General features: G+C 41.9%; 2 protein-coding genes and 1 long non-coding RNA gene across 3 annotated transcripts in view; 1 reads left to right on the forward strand and 2 right to left on the reverse strand.

The window, feature by feature from the left end:
- The window catches only part of pth1r (parathyroid hormone 1 receptor), a 139,160-nt gene extending 137,970 nt beyond the window's left edge, over positions 1-1,190 (forward strand). The window contains exon 13 of the mRNA XM_056266354.1: positions 237-1,190. Coding sequence (XP_056122329.1) covers positions 237-560 — 324 coding nt within the window. The 3' untranslated portion in view covers positions 561-1,190. The remainder of the gene's footprint in view (positions 1-236) is intronic.
- A 2,982-nt stretch (positions 1,191-4,172) lies between these two features.
- Positions 4,173-19,159, reverse strand: part of tmie (transmembrane inner ear) — a 56,145-nt gene continuing 41,158 nt past the window's right edge. The window contains 1 exon segment of the mRNA XM_056266376.1: positions 4,173-4,512. Within this exon segment, the coding sequence (XP_056122351.1) occupies positions 4,223-4,512 (290 nt within the window). The 3' untranslated portion in view covers positions 4,173-4,222.
- LOC130100782 (uncharacterized) lies at positions 16,554-17,896 on the reverse strand. The gene is made up of 3 exons (XR_008808925.1): positions 17,828-17,896; positions 16,669-16,706; positions 16,554-16,591 (listed from the first exon to the last, which is right to left on the reverse strand). It is a non-coding gene; the product is annotated as an uncharacterized LOC130100782 (long non-coding RNA).

Below are 19,159 nucleotides of genomic sequence, written 5' to 3' on the forward strand. Positions count from 1 at the left end.
GCCTGAGCATGTGTCTCTCCCTTGGCAAGACACCTTGCCACCCCTGGGGTTGAAACATTCCTCCCTGCAGGCTGTACACCCCAGTGTTTTCCATATGCAGCCCCCTCCCGGGTCATATGTGTATTCTGTAAACCCCCCCCCTCGTTACTTGTAATGAGTTACACACAACACTGTTTACAGTAGAATGTAGAAGAATGACTTGTTTAGTCCTCATCAGTCCTGATCCCTCTCTTCAGGTCCAGGCAGAAATCAAGAAGTCGTGGAGTCGGAGGACACTGGCTCTGGACTTCAAGAGGAAAGCCCGGAGCGGCAGCAACACGTACAGCTACGGGCCCATGGTGTCCCACACCAGCGTGACCAACGTGACGGCCCGCGGGCCCCTGGCCCTGCACCTCACCACCCGCCTGGGGCCCGGGGCCATCAACGGACACCGCAACCTCCCGGGGTACGTCAAGAACGGCTCCGTCTCCGAGAACTCCATCCCGTCCTCGGGCCACGAGAACCTCCAGGCGGAGAAAACCATCCCGGTGGTGGAGGAGGAAAGAGAAACCGTCATGTGACTTCAGGAAGAGGACTAGTGTTGTGCAGAAAAGGGCTAGCAGGTCCTTTGTTTCCTCAGGATTTCCTCACAGTTTGACTTGTGGGAGCATCTCAGATGTGTTGGAGACTCAACGGACCAACCAAAGACCATCAGTGTCCAGTAAACGAGCCGGACTGGAACCTTCTACTGGCTTTATTTGGAGGATCAGGACAGATTTCGGTTATGGTGAACACCCTCATATATCACACGAGTGTTTCACAGCGCCGGCGCTTTCAGGTCCGATGAAGAGCGGTGAGTCTGCTTCTGATGAAAGGTCTGGCTCTCTGGAACGTGAATTGTAAATAAGACAGCCGTGAGATTTTACATTGGACTTATTTGATCAGCACTAATGTCATTTTATTTACACAAGTTCCGAATGATGCCAGATCTGTGATCTTTGTATTATAATAGCTGTTTTTTGTTCGGAGAATGTGATATTTATATTTCTCTAAGCCTTGAGAGTTTTAACAGTACACTGCAAAAAAAATATGTTCTTCCTCAGTGTTTCTGTCTTGTTTTCCAGCACAAATATCTCAACATTCTTAAATCAAGATACATTTACTGGAGAAACACGATATTAGGTCTTGTTTTCTGAAAAATGTATCAAATATCTGCCAATGGGTTCATAAAAATACTCTTGGTTTCCCTATGAATTGAGTTTATTTTTCTGACCCCGTTCTTGTTTTAAGCAAAAACTCACAAAAACAAGACTTCATATCTGCTCTAATAAATGTCTTGATTCAAGAATGTTTAGATATCTTTTGTACTGGAAACAATCCCAAAATACTGAGAAAGAACATAATTTTTTTTTTTTTTTTGCAGTGTAGATTCGCCAGGTCTTGCCAAACGGTCTTTTTTCTCAGTGAGTCTGACAGTGAAAGCGGAAGGAAATTCCCTCTGTATCTGTGCAGATTCATACAGCATAAGGTTGCATCACTACCAGTGATCGTGAAGTGATTATTACATTTGTGAAATGTCAAAGCATTTTGTTATTAGGACAGACACATAAGCATAAGAGAGAAATTCTGTGTTTCTTTTTCACAGTCATTTTTGACTACCTTCACCATTGAAATCTACTATAGCGAATTTATCCCAACAATTCATAATGCTGTCATTTAATAATACTTATAAAAACTGGATTTTGTGTTCTGAGAGGTTGCTTAGGTGTTTGATAGGGTGTTGATTAACAGCCCAATACAAAACCTTTTACAAAAGCTTTTCAACTGCAGTTTTTGTCCAAAGAGGAAAATCCTCACACGATCAGATCACGTATATAAGCAATATAACAGCTCTTATTAACACGCCAAATGATACGAGGTTTTGTTCACGTCAAGAGACGATGAGTTATGAACAGGCATTTAATATACAAGGTCATTATCACTGTAAAAAAGAAAATGTTGTAACTTAAATTGTAAGTGTTTGTGCTGCCTTCAAATTTTAAGTTTAGTCAACTCAAATATCCAAGTTGTCACATTTCAAGTTGACTAAACTTAAAATTTTAAGGCAGCACAAACATTTTTTTAAGTTACGTTTTTTTACGGTGAAATGCATAGCAAATATAGATCTAAAGCATCTTAGAAAGTCTATAATTAATGAACGTTATTATAATGCCTTTGTTAGCACCCAGTATACCTTTCATTGTGTGTTTTCTTCCGCTAAGTTAGACTATATTTCAGGTGTCGGGAATAAATATATAAAAGCAGAGACCTTGTTGGACATGGATTCGCAGCATCATGATCTGCACTGTAAGAGTTTTCAGGGAATTATTAACGCTCAGCATGAAAAGCATCATTAGAGCTGTTTATTAAAATCCCCCGTACTTCACTTTCATCATTATCGTGAAATTAATGAGTCATATTTTTCACATATATAGATTTCATCCTGGAAAGTCTTTCATTATGCTTGCGCTTCACTCATATTACTCGCCTCATATTACAGTCAAGCGCTTCATCATAATGTATATGGGAAGATGAAAATCATCAGACGCCAAATTATTATTTTTTTACAGCCATAAGGAAGAACAAACAGTTTTTTTGTACATGTATATGGGGATTGTTCATGAAGCCGTTATTTGTTGGTCAGTATTATAGTTTTAGAGGCTCATGGTCTCTTATGTGTAATATAATGCTGCTTTTTTTACTCCATGTATATTCATTCATATTGTGTTTACATCCAGTTATGAGCTCAATGTGTTTCTCTGCATATATTCTGGAATGTAATAATTAATATGGAAAGACAGTAATTCATATGCTGATATACTTGCTGAAATTATGATCCTCAAAAAATACGTTTTGTAACACTTTATTTTAAGGTGACGTAGTTACACGTTACTACATGTGCGGTTAAGGTTTAATATTTTAATTATGTAATCATACATTTGAGTAATATTGAGTAACTACATGTACTAAAGGGTTATGATCAGGGTTTGGTTGAGGGTTAGTTGCATGTAATTATGCATAATTAATAGTTATTACTATAGTAACTACATGTAACATATGTAACTGACACTGTAAAAGAAAGTAATAATACAATAATACATATACATATAATACATAATTACAAGTTACTAAACCCTAATTGTAACTCTATAGTAAGTACGTGTAGTTGATTAATTACTCAGTACTTAAGTACAATGTAAGTACGTCACCTTAAAATAAAGTGTATGCAAAAGTTTACATTCAAACCATAAAATATAAACATATGCATTCTGCTTTTCTCTATATAACAAACGTTTGAACTTGAATTTGAGGATTTTTTTAACCATTAAATTTAGTGTTATTCCTGAAATGCCCTCTCTGTTTGCACGCTGTGTGTGTGCGCCTGTGTGTGTGTGCGCCTGTGTGTGTGTGTGCGTGTGTGCGTGCGTGTGTGCGTGTGTGTGTGTGTGTGCGTGCGCCTGTGTGTGTGTGCGCCTGTGTGTGTGTGCGCCTGTGTGTGTGTGCGCCTGTGTGTGTGTGTGTGCGTGCGCGCGCGTGTGTCTGTGTATGTGTGTGTGTGCGCATGTGTGTGTGCGCATGTGTGTGTGTGTGTGTGTGCCTGTGTGTGTGTGTGTGTGTGTGTGTGTGTGTGCGCCCGTGTGTGTGTGTGTGTGTGTGTGGTTCAGTCATGTACGACACACTGATCGATCAGAGAAGATGATCTGCTTTGAGTCACTGTCGTCTCTGCTTTACTCCTGTGCATTTCCCACATGTTTATTCATGTTCTCGTTGGAAAGGTGAATCTGACACATTGCGACAAGCAATATTTGATCCACAACTGAGCATTCTGGCAGCATTTCCTTTCTTTCTCAAGCAGTGGAGAAGCCGGCTCCAGACGAGCACACAGGAGAGGAAACGAGGACCGCTTTCATTTGTGGAGAACTATTCTTTTTTACAGTATTTTAAAAATGAACATTTTACGTGATTTTGTTGTTGTTGTTGTTTATATGTTACATGCAAAGTAACTTTTCTAAGCACCAGTGTTGTATGATTTAGTGCTGATCATGTGTATCATGTGAATAAGAAATAAATGAAAATGTATAATTAACAGAGACGCATTTATTGTCCATATTTACAATTTACAATAAAATAAACAAACTGTAAATGTACATTTATAAAGTGTCTTACAAAAGCAATTAAAAAAGTTTAGCACACACAGTGATGTTCACTTCTTCGCAGGCTTCTTGGCTTCACTGCCTTTGGCTCCTCCTCCTTTCCCTCCTTTCTCTTCTCCTCCCTTTTTGCCTTTCCCTCCTGCGTCCGATGCCTCTTTCTTCGATGTGCCTTTCTCCCCTTTCTTCTTCGGGGCTTCCTCCTTCTCCTTCTCCTCTGCCTTCCCTTCTTTCGCACCCTTGCCTTCCTTTTTGCCGTCTTTCTCCTTCTTCTTGTTCCCCTTGTCGGCGTCCATCTTCCCGGCGACGGTTGGCACCTCCTCCTTCTCCGCCGGCTTCGCCGCTACGCCACAGAACACACACACACACACACCAGCATTAGCTCAACACGACTGCTCACACCTTCACCAGTTCAGTTCATCTTCTCTTAGTCACTTCCACACATAATTCAGGAGAAACAGATTGAATTAAGCATGAGATTTTGAAATAGAAAGAATAGTTGTAAAATTATTGCAATAATCTTTTTCTAGTCTCTCCAAAAACTGATAGTAAAAACCGGTTACACTTTATTTAAAGGTGTCTGTGTTACAGTGTAATTATATATTTAAGTACTGAGTAATATTAATGAACTACATGTACTCTCTATAGGGTTAGGGTTTGGTTGAGGGTTAGTTGCATGTAATTATGCATAATTTAGATATGGTAACTATGTAACATTGTAAAAAGGACACAAAATAAAGGGTAACACTATTTTTCAGTGTACTGAGTAATATTAATTAACTGTGTTTAATTATTAGGGTTTGGTTTGATGGGGTTAGTTGCTTGTAATTATGATTGATTTACAGTTAATTGCATGTAACACGTGTAAAATAAAGTGTTACTAACGTTATATGACTCACAGTCGACTCGGTGATACAAAGTAATATACCCTTTTTAATTGTGCATCTAAATTAGCAAAAAAATAACCCTAATTAAACACAATTAATAATTCAATATGAATGAGTCACCGTGCACTGGGAAAAAGTACTTAATTTTAGATTTTTTTAAGTAAATTTCAATTGTTGAGTAATTTCTACTTAATTGCAGTTTACTTTGCAATACTCTGTTCATTTTACTTAAACAATATAACACTGAATAAAGCCATGCTTTTAAAGTGATTGCTTTACATAGAACCTCTAAGTAAATAATACATCCAGTAGATGTTGTGTATATATAAGTAATGAGACCTCAATACTCGGTCCACAACTTACAATAACGGTAACTTTCACTGGATCATTGTAAGTAGAAGTTACTAAACCCAACAACAAAAGCAGTGATAAAACAGTAACTACAGCTGGAAACCAGTGAAAATGTGAACTTATGAACTACTCATGCATGATGGGAATACCAGAGTCGGAAAGTGGAGTAGGTTGTACTTAATTTTATTATGTTGATATTTACACTTTTATTTCTCCAAGCTTAAATTGAGTATTAATATAGAATTTACTGTTTTTTTTATACTTGCCTGAACTAACTTATTCAGTTAGAAATGACATGTTTTCTTTCAGTATAATTTACTTCACCACAGAATCATTTTTATCAGTGATTTATTATACGACACAATCCAGAACAGCGTATAGAATATTGTGAGAAGAGAAGAGAGAGATAGAAGAGTGTAAACACTGCTGAATCTTACACACACACACACACACACAGTCTAACAAAAGGATTTTACATGCACACAAAAACCTCATTCTAAACACACTCCGTCTGTTCCAGCGAGTGTGTTAGAGCTCTCTCTCTCGCTGTGAGTGTCAAGCGTGTGTGTGTGTGTGTGTGTGTGTGTGTGTGTGTGTGTGTGTGTGTAGAGAGAGAGGAGTTGAGATTGTCCGGATCGCTCGGAATTCCATCAAACATTTTTACGGGAAAATGTTCCAACTGTAATATTTTCCCTCCCTGTGCACACACAATCTCAGCGCATTCCTCCATTCTCACCCGGACGTGTGCAACACACACACACACACACACACACACTGCTTTCAGAAGAAGAATATGTGTGTCATGTTTAATAACACGCATTTATAATTGGAGCAAACATGAAACAATCCTCATGTTAGACAGTCGGGATGAGCAAGCCCAGCTTTGAGCTGAAGTCATGAACCAACTCAACAACACGTGTCACGGTCAAATACTTCAACTTTTAATGCTGTGAATTTTTATACAGCAGTTCTTTCACATTTTGTGTGTGTTTTCAAGCACATATTGAAAGCTCACATACTTTTAATGTGTCCATTCTGTCTGTCATCCTTTATGAAAACTATATTTTTCATTAATTCGGTGCTTTTCACACAACCGTCACCCAGAACAAAAGGAGCGTCACAGTTCATGTGGACAATAACATACATCTGAGCAGAAAGAGCGCTGGAAGGGGAAATTACATGTTGTAGACTAGTAGACTAAATTAAGCTAAGAAAATCAATGAAAATCATGTCTGTTTTGAGCACCTAAAAATTATATCTAGGCTATGTAGGTTTCTACTTCAAAAAAAATCTTCATTTGTACATTTATGAGCCAACCATAATGTAATAGAAAGAATGACACCTTGACTGTCCACCACGGTCGCCTCTATCAGCCTGTAGCTCAATTGTCTGTCAGTCGGGTCCGAGTCGGCGTGAAAATTCACGAAATGTGACGTCATGCGCAGTGGTGTCGTGCACTATACACTACGCTTTTTCAGTCGGCATTGCATATACCCACTTCTAAATCCCCTCTGATGCGCATCATTTAGTTGCTAATCCAATCTCGTGAATAAAAAACACCCAGTCTGGGTCGTACCCCTAATATTAACTCTAATTTGTTGCTGCAATGATTCTTCCATCGCGACGATAACTGACCTCATCTGATGTGCTTCAGCACTCAAACACCCGCTCGTCAATGTCAAAATGTTTGAGTCCAATCAAAACAAGCGGGATTTTTGTTCACAGAAGCGCGAGCCGAGCGCGAATCCCAACGCGACGTTACATTTTTTAAATGTAATTTTTTTTCTTTTTTTTCAGGAAAATCTAAATTTCCCCCCCTAGCAATATAATTTATGGGACCTGGGTATTTAGAAAACCCTACGTACGGCCCTGATATCAGAGATGCTCACGAGTCTCTGAACTAGAGTCCAAGTCAAGTCTCAAGTCTTTGAGCTAGAGTCCAAGTCAAGTCTCGAGTCTTTGAGCTAGAGTCCAAGTCAAGTCTCAAGTCTCTGAACTAGAGTCCAAGTCAAGTCTCGATTCTTTGAGCTAGAGTCCAAGTCAAGTCTCAAGTCTTTGAGCTAGAGTCCAAGTCAAGTCTCGAGTCTTTGAGCTAGAGTCCAAGTCAAGTCTCAAGTCTTTGAGCTAGAGTCCAAGTCAAGTCTCGAGTCTTTGAGCTAGAGTCCAAGTCAAGTCACAAGTCTTTGAGCTAGAGTCCAAGTCAAGTCTCAAGTCTTTGAGCTAGAGTCCAAGTCAAGTCTCAAGTCTTTGAGCTAGAGTCCAAGTCATGTCTCTAGTCTCTGAGCTAGAGTCCAAGTCAAGTCTCAAGTCTTTGAGCTAGAGTCCAAGTCAAGTCTCAAGTCTTTGAGCTAGAGTCCAAGTCAAGTCTCGAGTCTTTGAGCTAGAGTCCAAGTCAAGTCTCAAGTCTTTGAGCTAGAGTCCAAGTCAAGTCTCGAGTCTTTGAGCTAGAGTCCAAGTCAAGTCACAAGTCTTTGAGCTAGAGTCCAAGTCAAGTCTCAAGTCTTTGAGCTAGAGTCCAAGTCAAGTCTCAAGTCTTTGAGCTAGAGTCCAAGTCAAGTCTCGAGTCTTTGAGCTAGAGTCCAAGTCAAGTCTCAAGTCTTTGAGCTAGAGTCCAAGTCAAGTCTCGAGTCTTTGAGCTAGAGTCCAAGTCAAGTCTCAAGTCTTTGAGTTAGAGTCCAAGTCAAGTCTCAAGTCTCAGAGCTAGAGTCCAAGTCAAGTCTCAAGTCTCTGAGCTAGAGTCCAAGTCAAGTCTCGAGTCTTTGAGCTAGAGTCCAAGTCAAGTCACAAGTCTTTGAGCTAGAGTCCAAGTCAAGTCTCAAGTCTTTGAGCTAGAGTCCAAGTCAAGTCTCAAGTCTCAGAGCTAGAGTCCAAGTCAAGTCTCAAGTCTTTGAGCTAGAGTCCAAGTCAAGTCTCGAGTCTTTGAGCTAGAGTCCAAGTCAAGTCTCAAGTCTTTGAGCTAGAGTCCAAGTCAAGTCTCAAGTCTCTGAACTAGAGTCCAAGTCAAGTCTCAAGTATTTGAGCTAGAGTCCAAGTCAAGTCTCAAGTCTCTGAACTAGAGTCCAAGTCACACACACACACACACACACACACACAACATAATCATCTTGCCATTACAACTCGTTTCAGAAATGTGTGCTGTAGTGTCCTCGCTTGTTTCACAGTCAGTAAAGAAGAGGAGCAGACAACAACAGCACACACACACACACGCACGCACACACACACGCACACACAAGCACACACACACACACACACACACACGCACACACGCACACACGCATATCTCTAAACCAGGGGACTACACATTACTTGGGGAAACTTTCTAACATTGATTACCCACCAAAAAGTGCAGGGAATAATGGTTTCTCTACACCTAAACACATATTTATGACCAATTTTCATGCGCCTACAGCATTTCTGTTGATAACATTGCACGACCTAACTGGATTGGCTTTTAAATCTTCAGTCCACACTAATATGCTGTGGCCTGTGTGTGTGTGTGTGTGTGTGGAGGTTAATGACTTGGCCTGCAGCTGAAAGGTCAGCGACTGAATCTCCGGGTTAGTGAAGGTGTGTGAGAGAGACAGGTCTTGGAGAATTACTGAGACGACTCTCTGGTTCTCCAGCGGATCTGGGCCTGGAAACGGTCATGCTATGGCTAATTCATTACAAGTTAGGAAGGTAAACACAGATAATGAAATACTTAAAAAAAACATCTGTAATCTTGAAAGTTTTCAAATTGATATTAATGAGGAGAGGTGTGTTATATATTTCCTATCAGATCGGACTTACGATGTTCACACAGCGGACGAAAAAAGCGGCAAATAAATCCCATAGACTTTAACAATGGGGAATGTTCGTAAATTTGAATTCCAACTGTCACTTTCACACACACACACACACACACACACACACACACACACACACACACACACGCAATCATGACCACAGTCACATCGCTGCACGAATGCAGTAATATCTCCATTTCTGCACTCTAATGAACGCTTTAATCTGAACTAACACAGTGCAAACACGCTGTAATTACGAGCGATTCCCCATAGCCCGGGGAGAAGAGTTCCCATGCATCAGGATTGGATTCGCATTCAGCGACCTCTTTTAGTGGATTATTCTCCTTGTGGTGAACACGATGTAATTTCAGATGTGTGTCCCTCAGTGTCCTTGCTTTATTAGTGTAGTAAAGTGTCTGGGCATTCATCACGCTCGTGCTGCACTTAATGGCACTGTGAGAATTATACGTTAAAGTATTTCATTCTCACTAACCTTCTTCTGTGGCGTTTCAAAAATGCTCAATTGGTACTAAGAGGCCAAGAAAATATCCCTCACACCATTACAGCACCAGCAGCCTGAGCCGCTGATACAAGGCAGGGGGATTCATGCTTTCATGTTGTTTATGCCTATTTCTGACCCTACCAATCAGAAGAGTGTGTGGGCGGAGTCTCTCTGCAAGCGCACTGCACTCACAACCAAATCAGTCCAAAATCACAGCCAATCAGAAGAGCGTGTGGGCGGAGTCTCTCTGTAAGCGCACTGCACTCACAACCAAATCAGTCCAAAATCACAGCCAATCAGAAGAGCGTGTGGGCGGAGTCTCTCTGCAAGCGCACTGCACTCACAACCAAATCAATCCAAAATCACAGCCAATCAGAAGAGAGTGTGGGCGGAGTCTCTCTGCAAGCGCACTGCACTCACAACCAAATCAATCCAAAATCACAGCCAATCAGAAGAGTGTGTGGGCGGAGTCTCTCTGCAAGCGCACTGCACTCACAACCAAATCAGTCCAAAATCACAGCCAATCAGAAGAGTGTGTGGGCGGAGTCTCTCTGCAAGCGCACTGCACTCACAACCAAATCAATCCAAAATCACAGCCAATCAGAAGAGAGTGTGGGCGGAGTCTCTCTGCAAGCGCACTGCACTCACAACCAAATCAGTCCAAAATCACAGCCAATCAGCAGAGCGTGTGGGCGGAGTCTCTCTGCAACCGCACTGCACTCACAACCAAACCAATCCAAAATCACAGCCAATCAGAAGAGCGTGTGGGCGGAGTCTCTCTGTAAGCGCACTGCACTCACAACCAAATCAATCCAAAATCAAAGCCAATCAGAAGAGTGTGTGGACGGAGTCTCTCTGTAAGCGCACTGCACTCACAACCAAATCAGTCCAAAATCACAGCCAATCAGAAGAGAGTGTGGGCGGAGTCTTTCTGTAAGCGCACTGCACTCACAACCAAATCAGTCCAAAATCACAGCCAATCAGAAGAGTGTGTGGGCGGAGTCTCTCTGCAAGCGCACTGCACTCACAACCAAATAAGTCCAAAATCACAGCCAATCAGAAGAGTGTGTGGGCGGAGTCTCTCTGCAAGCGCACTGCACTCGCAACCAAATCAATCCAAAATCACAGCCAATCAGAAGAGTGTGTGGGCGGAGTCTCTCTGCAAGAGCACTGCACTCACAACCAAACCAATCCAAAATCACAGCCAATCAGAAGAGTGTGTGGGCGGAGTCTCTCTGTAAGCGCACTGCACTCGCAACCAAATCAATCCAAAATCACAGCCAATCAGAAGAGTGTGTGGGCGGAGTCTCTCTGCAAGAGCACTGCACTCACAACCAAACCAATCCAAAATCACAGCCAATCAGAAGAGTGTGTGGGCGGAGTCTCTCTGCAAGCGCACTGCACTCGCAACCAAATCAGTCCAAAATCACAGCCAATCAGAAGAGTGTGTGGGCGGAGTCTCTCTGCAAGCGCACTGCACTCACAACCAAATCAATCCAAAATCACAGCTAATCAGAAGAGCGTGTGGGTGGAGTCTCTCTGTAAGCGCACTGCACTCGCAACCAAATCAATCCAAAATCACAGCCAATCAGAAGAGTGTGTGGGCGGAGTCTCTCTGTAAGCGCACTGCACTCACAACCAAATCAATCTAAAATCACAGCCAATCAGAATGTGTGGGCGGAGTCTCTCTGCAAACTCACTGCACTCACAACCAAATCAATCCAAAATCACAGCCAATCAGAAGAGCGTGTGGGCGGAGTCTCTCTGCAAGAGCACTGCACTCACAACCAAACCAATCCAAAATCACAGCCAATCAGCAGAGCGTGTGGGCGGAGTCTCTCTGCAAGCGCACTGCACTCACAACCAAATCAGTCCAAAATCACAGCCAATCAGCAGAGCGTGTGGGCGGAGTCTCTCTGCAACCGCACTGCACTCACAACCAAACCAATCCAAAATCACAGCCAATCAGAAGAGCGTGTGGGCGGAGTCTCTCTGTAAGCGCACTGCACTCACAACCAAATCAATCCAAAATCACAGCCAATCAGAAGAGTGTGTGGACGGAGTCTCTCTGTAAGCGCACTGCACTCACAACCAAATCAGTCCAAAATCACAGCCAATCAGAAGAGAGTGTGGGCGGAGTCTTTCTGTAAGCGCACTGCACTCACAACCAAACCAATCCAAAATCACAGCCAATCAGAAGAGTGTGTGGGCGGAGTCTCTCTGCAAGCGCACTGCACTCACAACCAAATCAATCCAAAATCACAGCCAATCAGAAGAGCGTGTGGGCGGAGTCTCTCTGTAAGCGCACTGCACTCGCAACCAAATCAATCCAAAATCACAGCCAATCAGAAGAGTGTGTGGGCGGAGTCTCTCTGTAAGCGCACTGCACTCACAACCAAATCAATCTAAAATCACAGCCAATCAGAATGTGTGGGCGGAGTCTCTCTGCAAACTCACTGCACTCACAACCAAATCAATCCAAAATCACAGCCAATCAGAAGATAGTGTGGGCGGAGTCTCTCTGCAAGCGCACTGCACTCACAACCAAATCAATCCAAAATCACAGCCAATCAGAAGAGCGTGTGGGCGGAGTCTCTCTGTAAGCGCACTATACTCACAACCAAACCAATCCAAAATCACAGCCAATCAGAAGAGCGTGTGGGCGGAGTCTCTCTGCAAGCGCACTGCACTCACAACCAAATCAAACCAAAATCACAGCCAATCAGAAGAGAGTGTGGGCGGAGTCTCTCTGCAAGCGCACTGCACTCGCAACCAAATCAATCCAAAATCACAGCCAATCAGAAGAGAGTGTGGGCGGAGTCTCTCTGCAAGCACACTGCACTCACAACCAAATCAATCCAAAATCAATACAGCCAATCAGAAGAGCGTGTGGGCGGAGTCTCTCTGCAAGCGCACTGCACTCACAACCAAATCAGTACAAAATCACAGCCAATCAGAAGAGCGTGTGGGCGGAGTCTCTCTGCAAACGCACTGCACTCGCAACCAAATCAATCCAAAATCACAGCCAATCAGAAGAGTGTGTGGGCGGAGTCTCTCTGCAAACGCACTGCACTCGCAACCAAATCAATCCAAAATCACAGCCAATCAGAAGAGCGTGTGGACGGAGTCTCTCTGCAAGCGCACTGCACTCACAACCAAATCAATCCAAAATCACAGCCAATCAGAAGAGTGTGTGGGCGGAGTCTCTCTGTAAGCGCACTGCACTCACAACCAAATCAGTCCAAAATCACAGCCAATCAGAAGAGAGTGTGGGCGGAGTCTTTCTGTAAGCGCACTGCACTCACAACCAAATCAGTCCAAAATCACAGCCAATCAGAAGAGTGTGTGGGCGGAGTCTCTCTGCAAGCGCACTGCACTCACAACCAAATCAGTCCAAAATCACTGCCAATCAGAAGAGTGTGTGGGCGGAGTCTCTCTGTAAGCGCACTGCACTCACAACCAAATCAGTCCAAAATCACAGCCAATCAGAAGAGCGTGTGGGCGGAGTCTCTCTGTAAGCGCACTGCACTCACAACTAAACCAATCCAAAATCACAGCCAATCAGAAGAGCGTGTGGGCGGAGTCTCTCTGCAAGCGCACTGCACTCACAACTAAACCAATCCAAAATCACAGCCAATCAGAAGAGCGTGTGGGCGGAGTCTCTCTGTAAGCGCACTGCACTCACAACTAAACCAATCCAAAATCACAGCCAATCAGAAGAGTGTGTGGGCGGAGTCTCTCTGTAAGCGCACTGCACTCACAACCAAATCAGTCCAAAATCACAGCCAATCAGAAGAGAGTGTGGGCGGAGTCTTTCTGTAAGCGCACTGCACTCACAACCAAATCAGTCCAAAATCACAGCCAATCAGAAGAGTGTGTGGGCGGAGTCTCTCTGCAAGCGCACTGCACTCACAACCAAATCAGTCCAAAATCACTGCCAATCAGAAGAGTGTGTGGGCGGAGTCTCTCTGTAAGCGCACTGCACTCACAACCAAATCAGTCCAAAATCACAGCCAATCAGAAGAGCGTGTGGGCGGAGTCTCTCTGTAAGCGCACTGCACTCACAACTAAACCAATCCAAAATCACAGCCAATCAGAAGAGCGTGTGGGCGGAGTCTCTCTGCAAGCGCACTGCACTCGCAACCAAATCATTCCAAAATAACAGCCAATCAGAAGAGTGTGTGGGCGGAGTCTCTCTGCAAGCGCACTGCACTCGCAACCAAATCATTCCAAAATCACAGCCAATCAGAAGAGTGTGTGGGCGGAGTCTCTCTGCAAGAGCACTGCACTCACAACCAAACCAATCCAAAATCACAGCCAATCAGAAGAGTGTGTGGGCGGAGTCTCTCTGCAAGCGCACTGCACTCACAACCAAATCAATCCAAAATCACAGCCAATCAGAAGAGCGTGTGGGCGGAGTCTCTCTGTAAGCGCACTGCACTCGCAACCAAATCAATCCAAAATCACAGCCAATCAGAAGAGTGTGTGGGCGGAGTCTCTCTGTAAGCGCACTGCACTCACAACCAAATCAATCTAAAATCACAGCCAATCAGAATGTGTGGGCGGAGTCTCTCTGCAAACTCACTGCACTCACAACCAAATCAATCCAAAATCACAGCCAATCAGAAGATAGTGTGGGCGGAGTCTCTCTGCAAGCGCACTGCACTCACAACCAAATCAATCCAAAATCACAGCCAATCAGAAGAGCGTGTGGGCGGAGTCTCTCTGTAAGCGCACTATACTCACAACCAAACCAATCCAAAATCACAGCCAATCAGAAGAGCGTGTGGGCGGAGTCTCTCTGCAAGCGCACTGCACTCACAACCAAATCAAACCAAAATCACAGCCAATCAGAAGAGAGTGTGGGCGGAGTCTCTCTGCAAGCGCACTGCACTCGCAACCAAATCAATCCAAAATCACAGCCAATCAGAAGAGAGTGTGGGCGGAGTCTCTCTGCAAGCACACTGCACTCACAACCAAATCAATCCAAAATCAATACAGCCAATCAGAAGAGCGTGTGGGCGGAGTCTCTCTGCAAGCGCACTGCACTCACAACCAAATCAGTACAAAATCACAGCCAATCAGAAGAGCGTGTGGGCGGAGTCTCTCTGCAAACGCACTGCACTCGCAACCAAATCAATCCAAAATCACAGCCAATCAGAAGAGTGTGTGGGCGGAGTCTCTCTGCAAACGCACTGCACTCGCAACCAAATCAATCCAAAATCACAGCCAATCAGAAGAGTGTGTGGGCGGAGTCTCTCTGTAAGCGCACTGCACTCACAACCAAATCAGTCCAAAATCACAGCCAATCAGAAGAGAGTGTGGGCGGAGTCTTTCTGTAAGCGCACTGCACTCACAACCAAATCAGTCCAAAATCACCATGTATGTATCGCTGCAGCCCGGAGACCTGCAGGTGGGAGGAGCTTACGCCGCAAGTGGGAGGAGCTTATGCCGCAAGTAGGAGGGATTTCACGAATGTGCAAGTAGGAGGAGTTTACGCCGCAAGTGGGAGGAGCTTATGCGGAAATCCCCAAGCTGTCATTGCCGAGGACGGCGGTGAATGAGTATGGCAGGAAGTAGCGACAGTAATGAAAATAAACGATCAAATATTACGTTCCTCATCATGGTCTGATTTCTTACAGCTTTGTTATTATTGTGTGTGTCCAATACCACTCACTGTCAATGATGAAGTCACGTCTTTACACCTTTTTTACCATACTTAAAGTGATGGTGTTTTAAATTCATCAGGCTGTAGGCCTTATTTCAAGCATATTTCTGAATATTAGCTACATATTCTACAGTATCAAGTAAATTAACATTAAAATGTGATGCAATTGGACTCAGTGAAGTGAATGTGTAAATACATGAAAAACATTTCGCTAATGTAAAAAAAAAAAAAAAAGGTTACCATCCATTTTTACTGCATTTTTATTTTTTTAAATACAGACTAATGTTCTTCTGAACGTTTTACACATATATTACATTTAAATCTCAGGGTGGATAAACTATTTTTTTCAATGAATAAAATCATGTACAAGTCACTCAGAATTGATTGCAAAAGTGTTTATTTTATTTTATTATTTTTAGTCTTTTTTTTATTTTTTATTTGTAAGTACACTATATCAGCTCATTAGAACTGATCTGCATGCAGTGAAAACGGCAAAATCCAGGGTGGAAGGTTTCTGAATAAATGCCCTTGAGCTCGCCTTGCTTTCCCTTCCCAGCATAACCTGGTGGATACACAAGAAGCACAATAAGAACTAGGGTTTATAGTTGACATTGAACATTTACAAACATTACGAATAATTTCTCAGCTCTGTAGCTCCATGCCATGCAAGTGAATGGTGTCCAGAACTTTTAAACTCCAAGGGATGACATAAGTAAATTAGATTTTTAGTTTTCCTTTAGACTAACAACTAGTTTATTCATCACCAATTTACACAAAACGTACCAGGTGTGCAGCATTTGTACTCAAACCCACACTCCAAACAAGTGGAGATTGAGTACATCCTCCAGAAGAGCTGTTTGTAGTGAGATGACTTATTTTTCCGGCATGCAACACCTGAGCTGAAAAAAATGAACATAACATTTAACATTATCAATGATGTTCTTGTTATGCGTTTTATTTTTTAATGTCAATATTTACATTCTAGCCATAAGAAGTGTGCCTGATTCTGAACCTTGAGCAAGCCAATGACAGGGGCATGTAGGCAGCATCTTCTTATTGAAGAACAACTTCAAGTAGTATGTTCTTCAGCAACGCTCCTGATAACTGAAAAGATAGCAACAGTTAGCACAGGCCGTTAATTTTTTATTAAAAAAGCACATTATATAACATTATTCAACTACCTTGAAGATGCAGCATGATGGAGGGTCATCGTCTTTTAACAGCTCATCCTTAAAGAAAAATATAAGTGGATTAAAATCGTTCTATGATACACATTTTAAATCATCATTAAAATGATTATGGATACCTTGCTAAAAACAGAGGGCACAACTGGGGTTTGGTCTGCTAAAATGAAGTAATTTAAAATTAGCTGACCAATATTATAGTTACATAATTTGAAACCCAGCATAGTATATGTACTTTGTTTCATATCAAAGTTCTTACTTTCATATGCAAGTTCAGTTTTTTTCTTCCCATAGGTTTCAGGGAGTGCAGTGCATTTTTCTTCTTCTGAAAGAGGATTAGAATTTAAAAAAAGTGATAAAAATTATCCATTAATTTTTAATTTGACAAAATAATATCAGCAAAATATAAAAAGCTGACAATACCAGCTACAACAGCTCGTTTTCTCTTTCTCCCATGTCTTCCACAATTTGTTTGTCATGCAACAAAAACAAATAAAGTAAGCAATAGAACAAGTACAATATCAAAATTAATTGAATGCAAGGATGCATTACATTGATCACAAATGAAATTACAGTAAAGACTTTTGTAAATACAAAAAAAAAAAAAATCTAATTAATGGTCCAATATAATTTTTTTTTTTTTAAACGTATTCACCAATGAATACAACAACATTTCAAAATCTTGCCAACCCCTAATAGTATTAAGAACAGATATTAAAGGAGTTTGATAGAGCAAGTACAAGTAGTGTTTACACCTGCTGATTTTCATCATCACTGAAACACTTTGCTACTCCTTTTCACTCAAAGGGTCTGCAGAATATATTTTTACTGAAAGTAAAAGTAGTGTTATGAGCGAGTCACTAAATCATTCCGTTCCATGACTTCCCAAAACAGTTTACAGAGTGAACAAGATTTCTTCACTTCTTTAAGGGATTCTTAAAAACACCACGTGTTAAAAGTACAGCTAATTTTTTCACACTTACTCTAAAAAAAACTTTCAAGCAAGATGGCACACCACCATTTTCTTATGTTCTTCATGTTTAGCTGTGTACATAAAGTAATGAATTAGTATAATTTTCAATTATATTAAAATGCATGTAGCTACAAAAAAATAAATACTTACTTCAGTGAAGTCAAACTTCTGTCCCAGAACAACATACAGTGCATACTATAATATGCAAAGAAACACAAAAAAAGTTAAATGGGTAACAGCAATTGATTACGATTGGATACGATCTCCTATTCATAGTGAATATAACAATAATATTTTGGTCAACTTACACCCATGTACTACCACCCAAGATAAATGGGACTGAAGGTGGCCTGTTGCCTGGAAGTTCTCATCAAATTTGATATTGTCCTTAGGACAAAGCAGGCAGTGAAACTGTGTGCACTTGAGGCACTGGTACGCCTCAAGAGTGTCCTGCTCATCTTTCACTGATAAGTGAACCTAAAACACAATAACATGCGTTTCACATTTTTTTTTCACTGATTGATATGAGTAATACATTTTATAAAATAATTATGATATTAAAACAAATGTTTCAATTACATTACATTACATTGTGGATTACAGAGAAAAAAAAGCATAACTAGAATGATAACAAGTTTTAAAAGAATTGCATGCATTGTACAATTAAGTTAGAAGTTGTATTCTAATATCAAATCCATTTACAAAACGTTTAAGACATTTACAATTTGAAAATCAATGCAGTCCTAAAACGTACAAAAATTACACTGCCACAATACCTTATTATGGTCTTCAGAATCCATAATCTGGAGAGCAAATTGTAGAAATCATGCACGTTACAGATTTTGTAATTTGTGTGCTACTAAAAAACCTACAGAAATTTATTTGGATACACTTTACCCTTATTCTTTTTTAATACATCAAGACTAAACAGTGTACAAACGCCATAATGAAATGGTCTTTTTCAGAACTTATAATGCTTTTTTATAAAACTAAAAAACTGTACAACAAGCTTACTTCATCTCAACGGCACGCTGACATGTGATTGTGAACGCTGACATTTTCTTCTTTGTTTTCTAATGGATCGCAACAAAACTTACACATTACCGCCACCAACCGTGGAGCATAAACCAATAGCTACTACAACACACAGGTGATACTAAATAAACCAATCAAAATCCTCTGGAAGTTTGTACAGCCCACTTGCGGCTAAAGCTCCACCTACTTGCTGCTAACCCACCCATTTGCAGCTGGCTCCGACCTCCGTTTATACCCTACTCAAAATCACAGCCAATCAGAAGAGTGTGTGGGCGGAGTCTCTCTGCAAGCGCACTGCACTCACAACCAAATCAGTCCAAAATCACTGCCAATCAGAAGAGTGTGTGGGCGGAGTCTCTCTGTAAGCGCACTGCACTCACAACCAAATCAGTCCAAAATCACAGCCAATCAGAAGAGCGTGTGGGCGGAGTCTCTCTGTAAGCGCACTGCACTCACAACTAAACCAATCCAAAATCACAGCCAATCAGAAGAGCGTGTGGGCGGAGTCTCTCTGCAAGCGCACTGCACTCGCAACCAAATCATTCCAAAATAACAGCCAATCAGAAGAGTGTGTGGGCGGAGTCTCTCTGCAAGCGCACTGCACT

Source organism: Rhinichthys klamathensis, unplaced genomic scaffold (assembly GCF_029890125.1).
Source record: "Rhinichthys klamathensis goyatoka isolate OS25496 unplaced genomic scaffold, OSU_Roscu_1.1 h1tg000011l_1, whole genome shotgun sequence".
In the NCBI taxonomy this organism is placed as follows: Eukaryota; Metazoa; Chordata; class Actinopteri; order Cypriniformes; family Leuciscidae; genus Rhinichthys; species Rhinichthys klamathensis.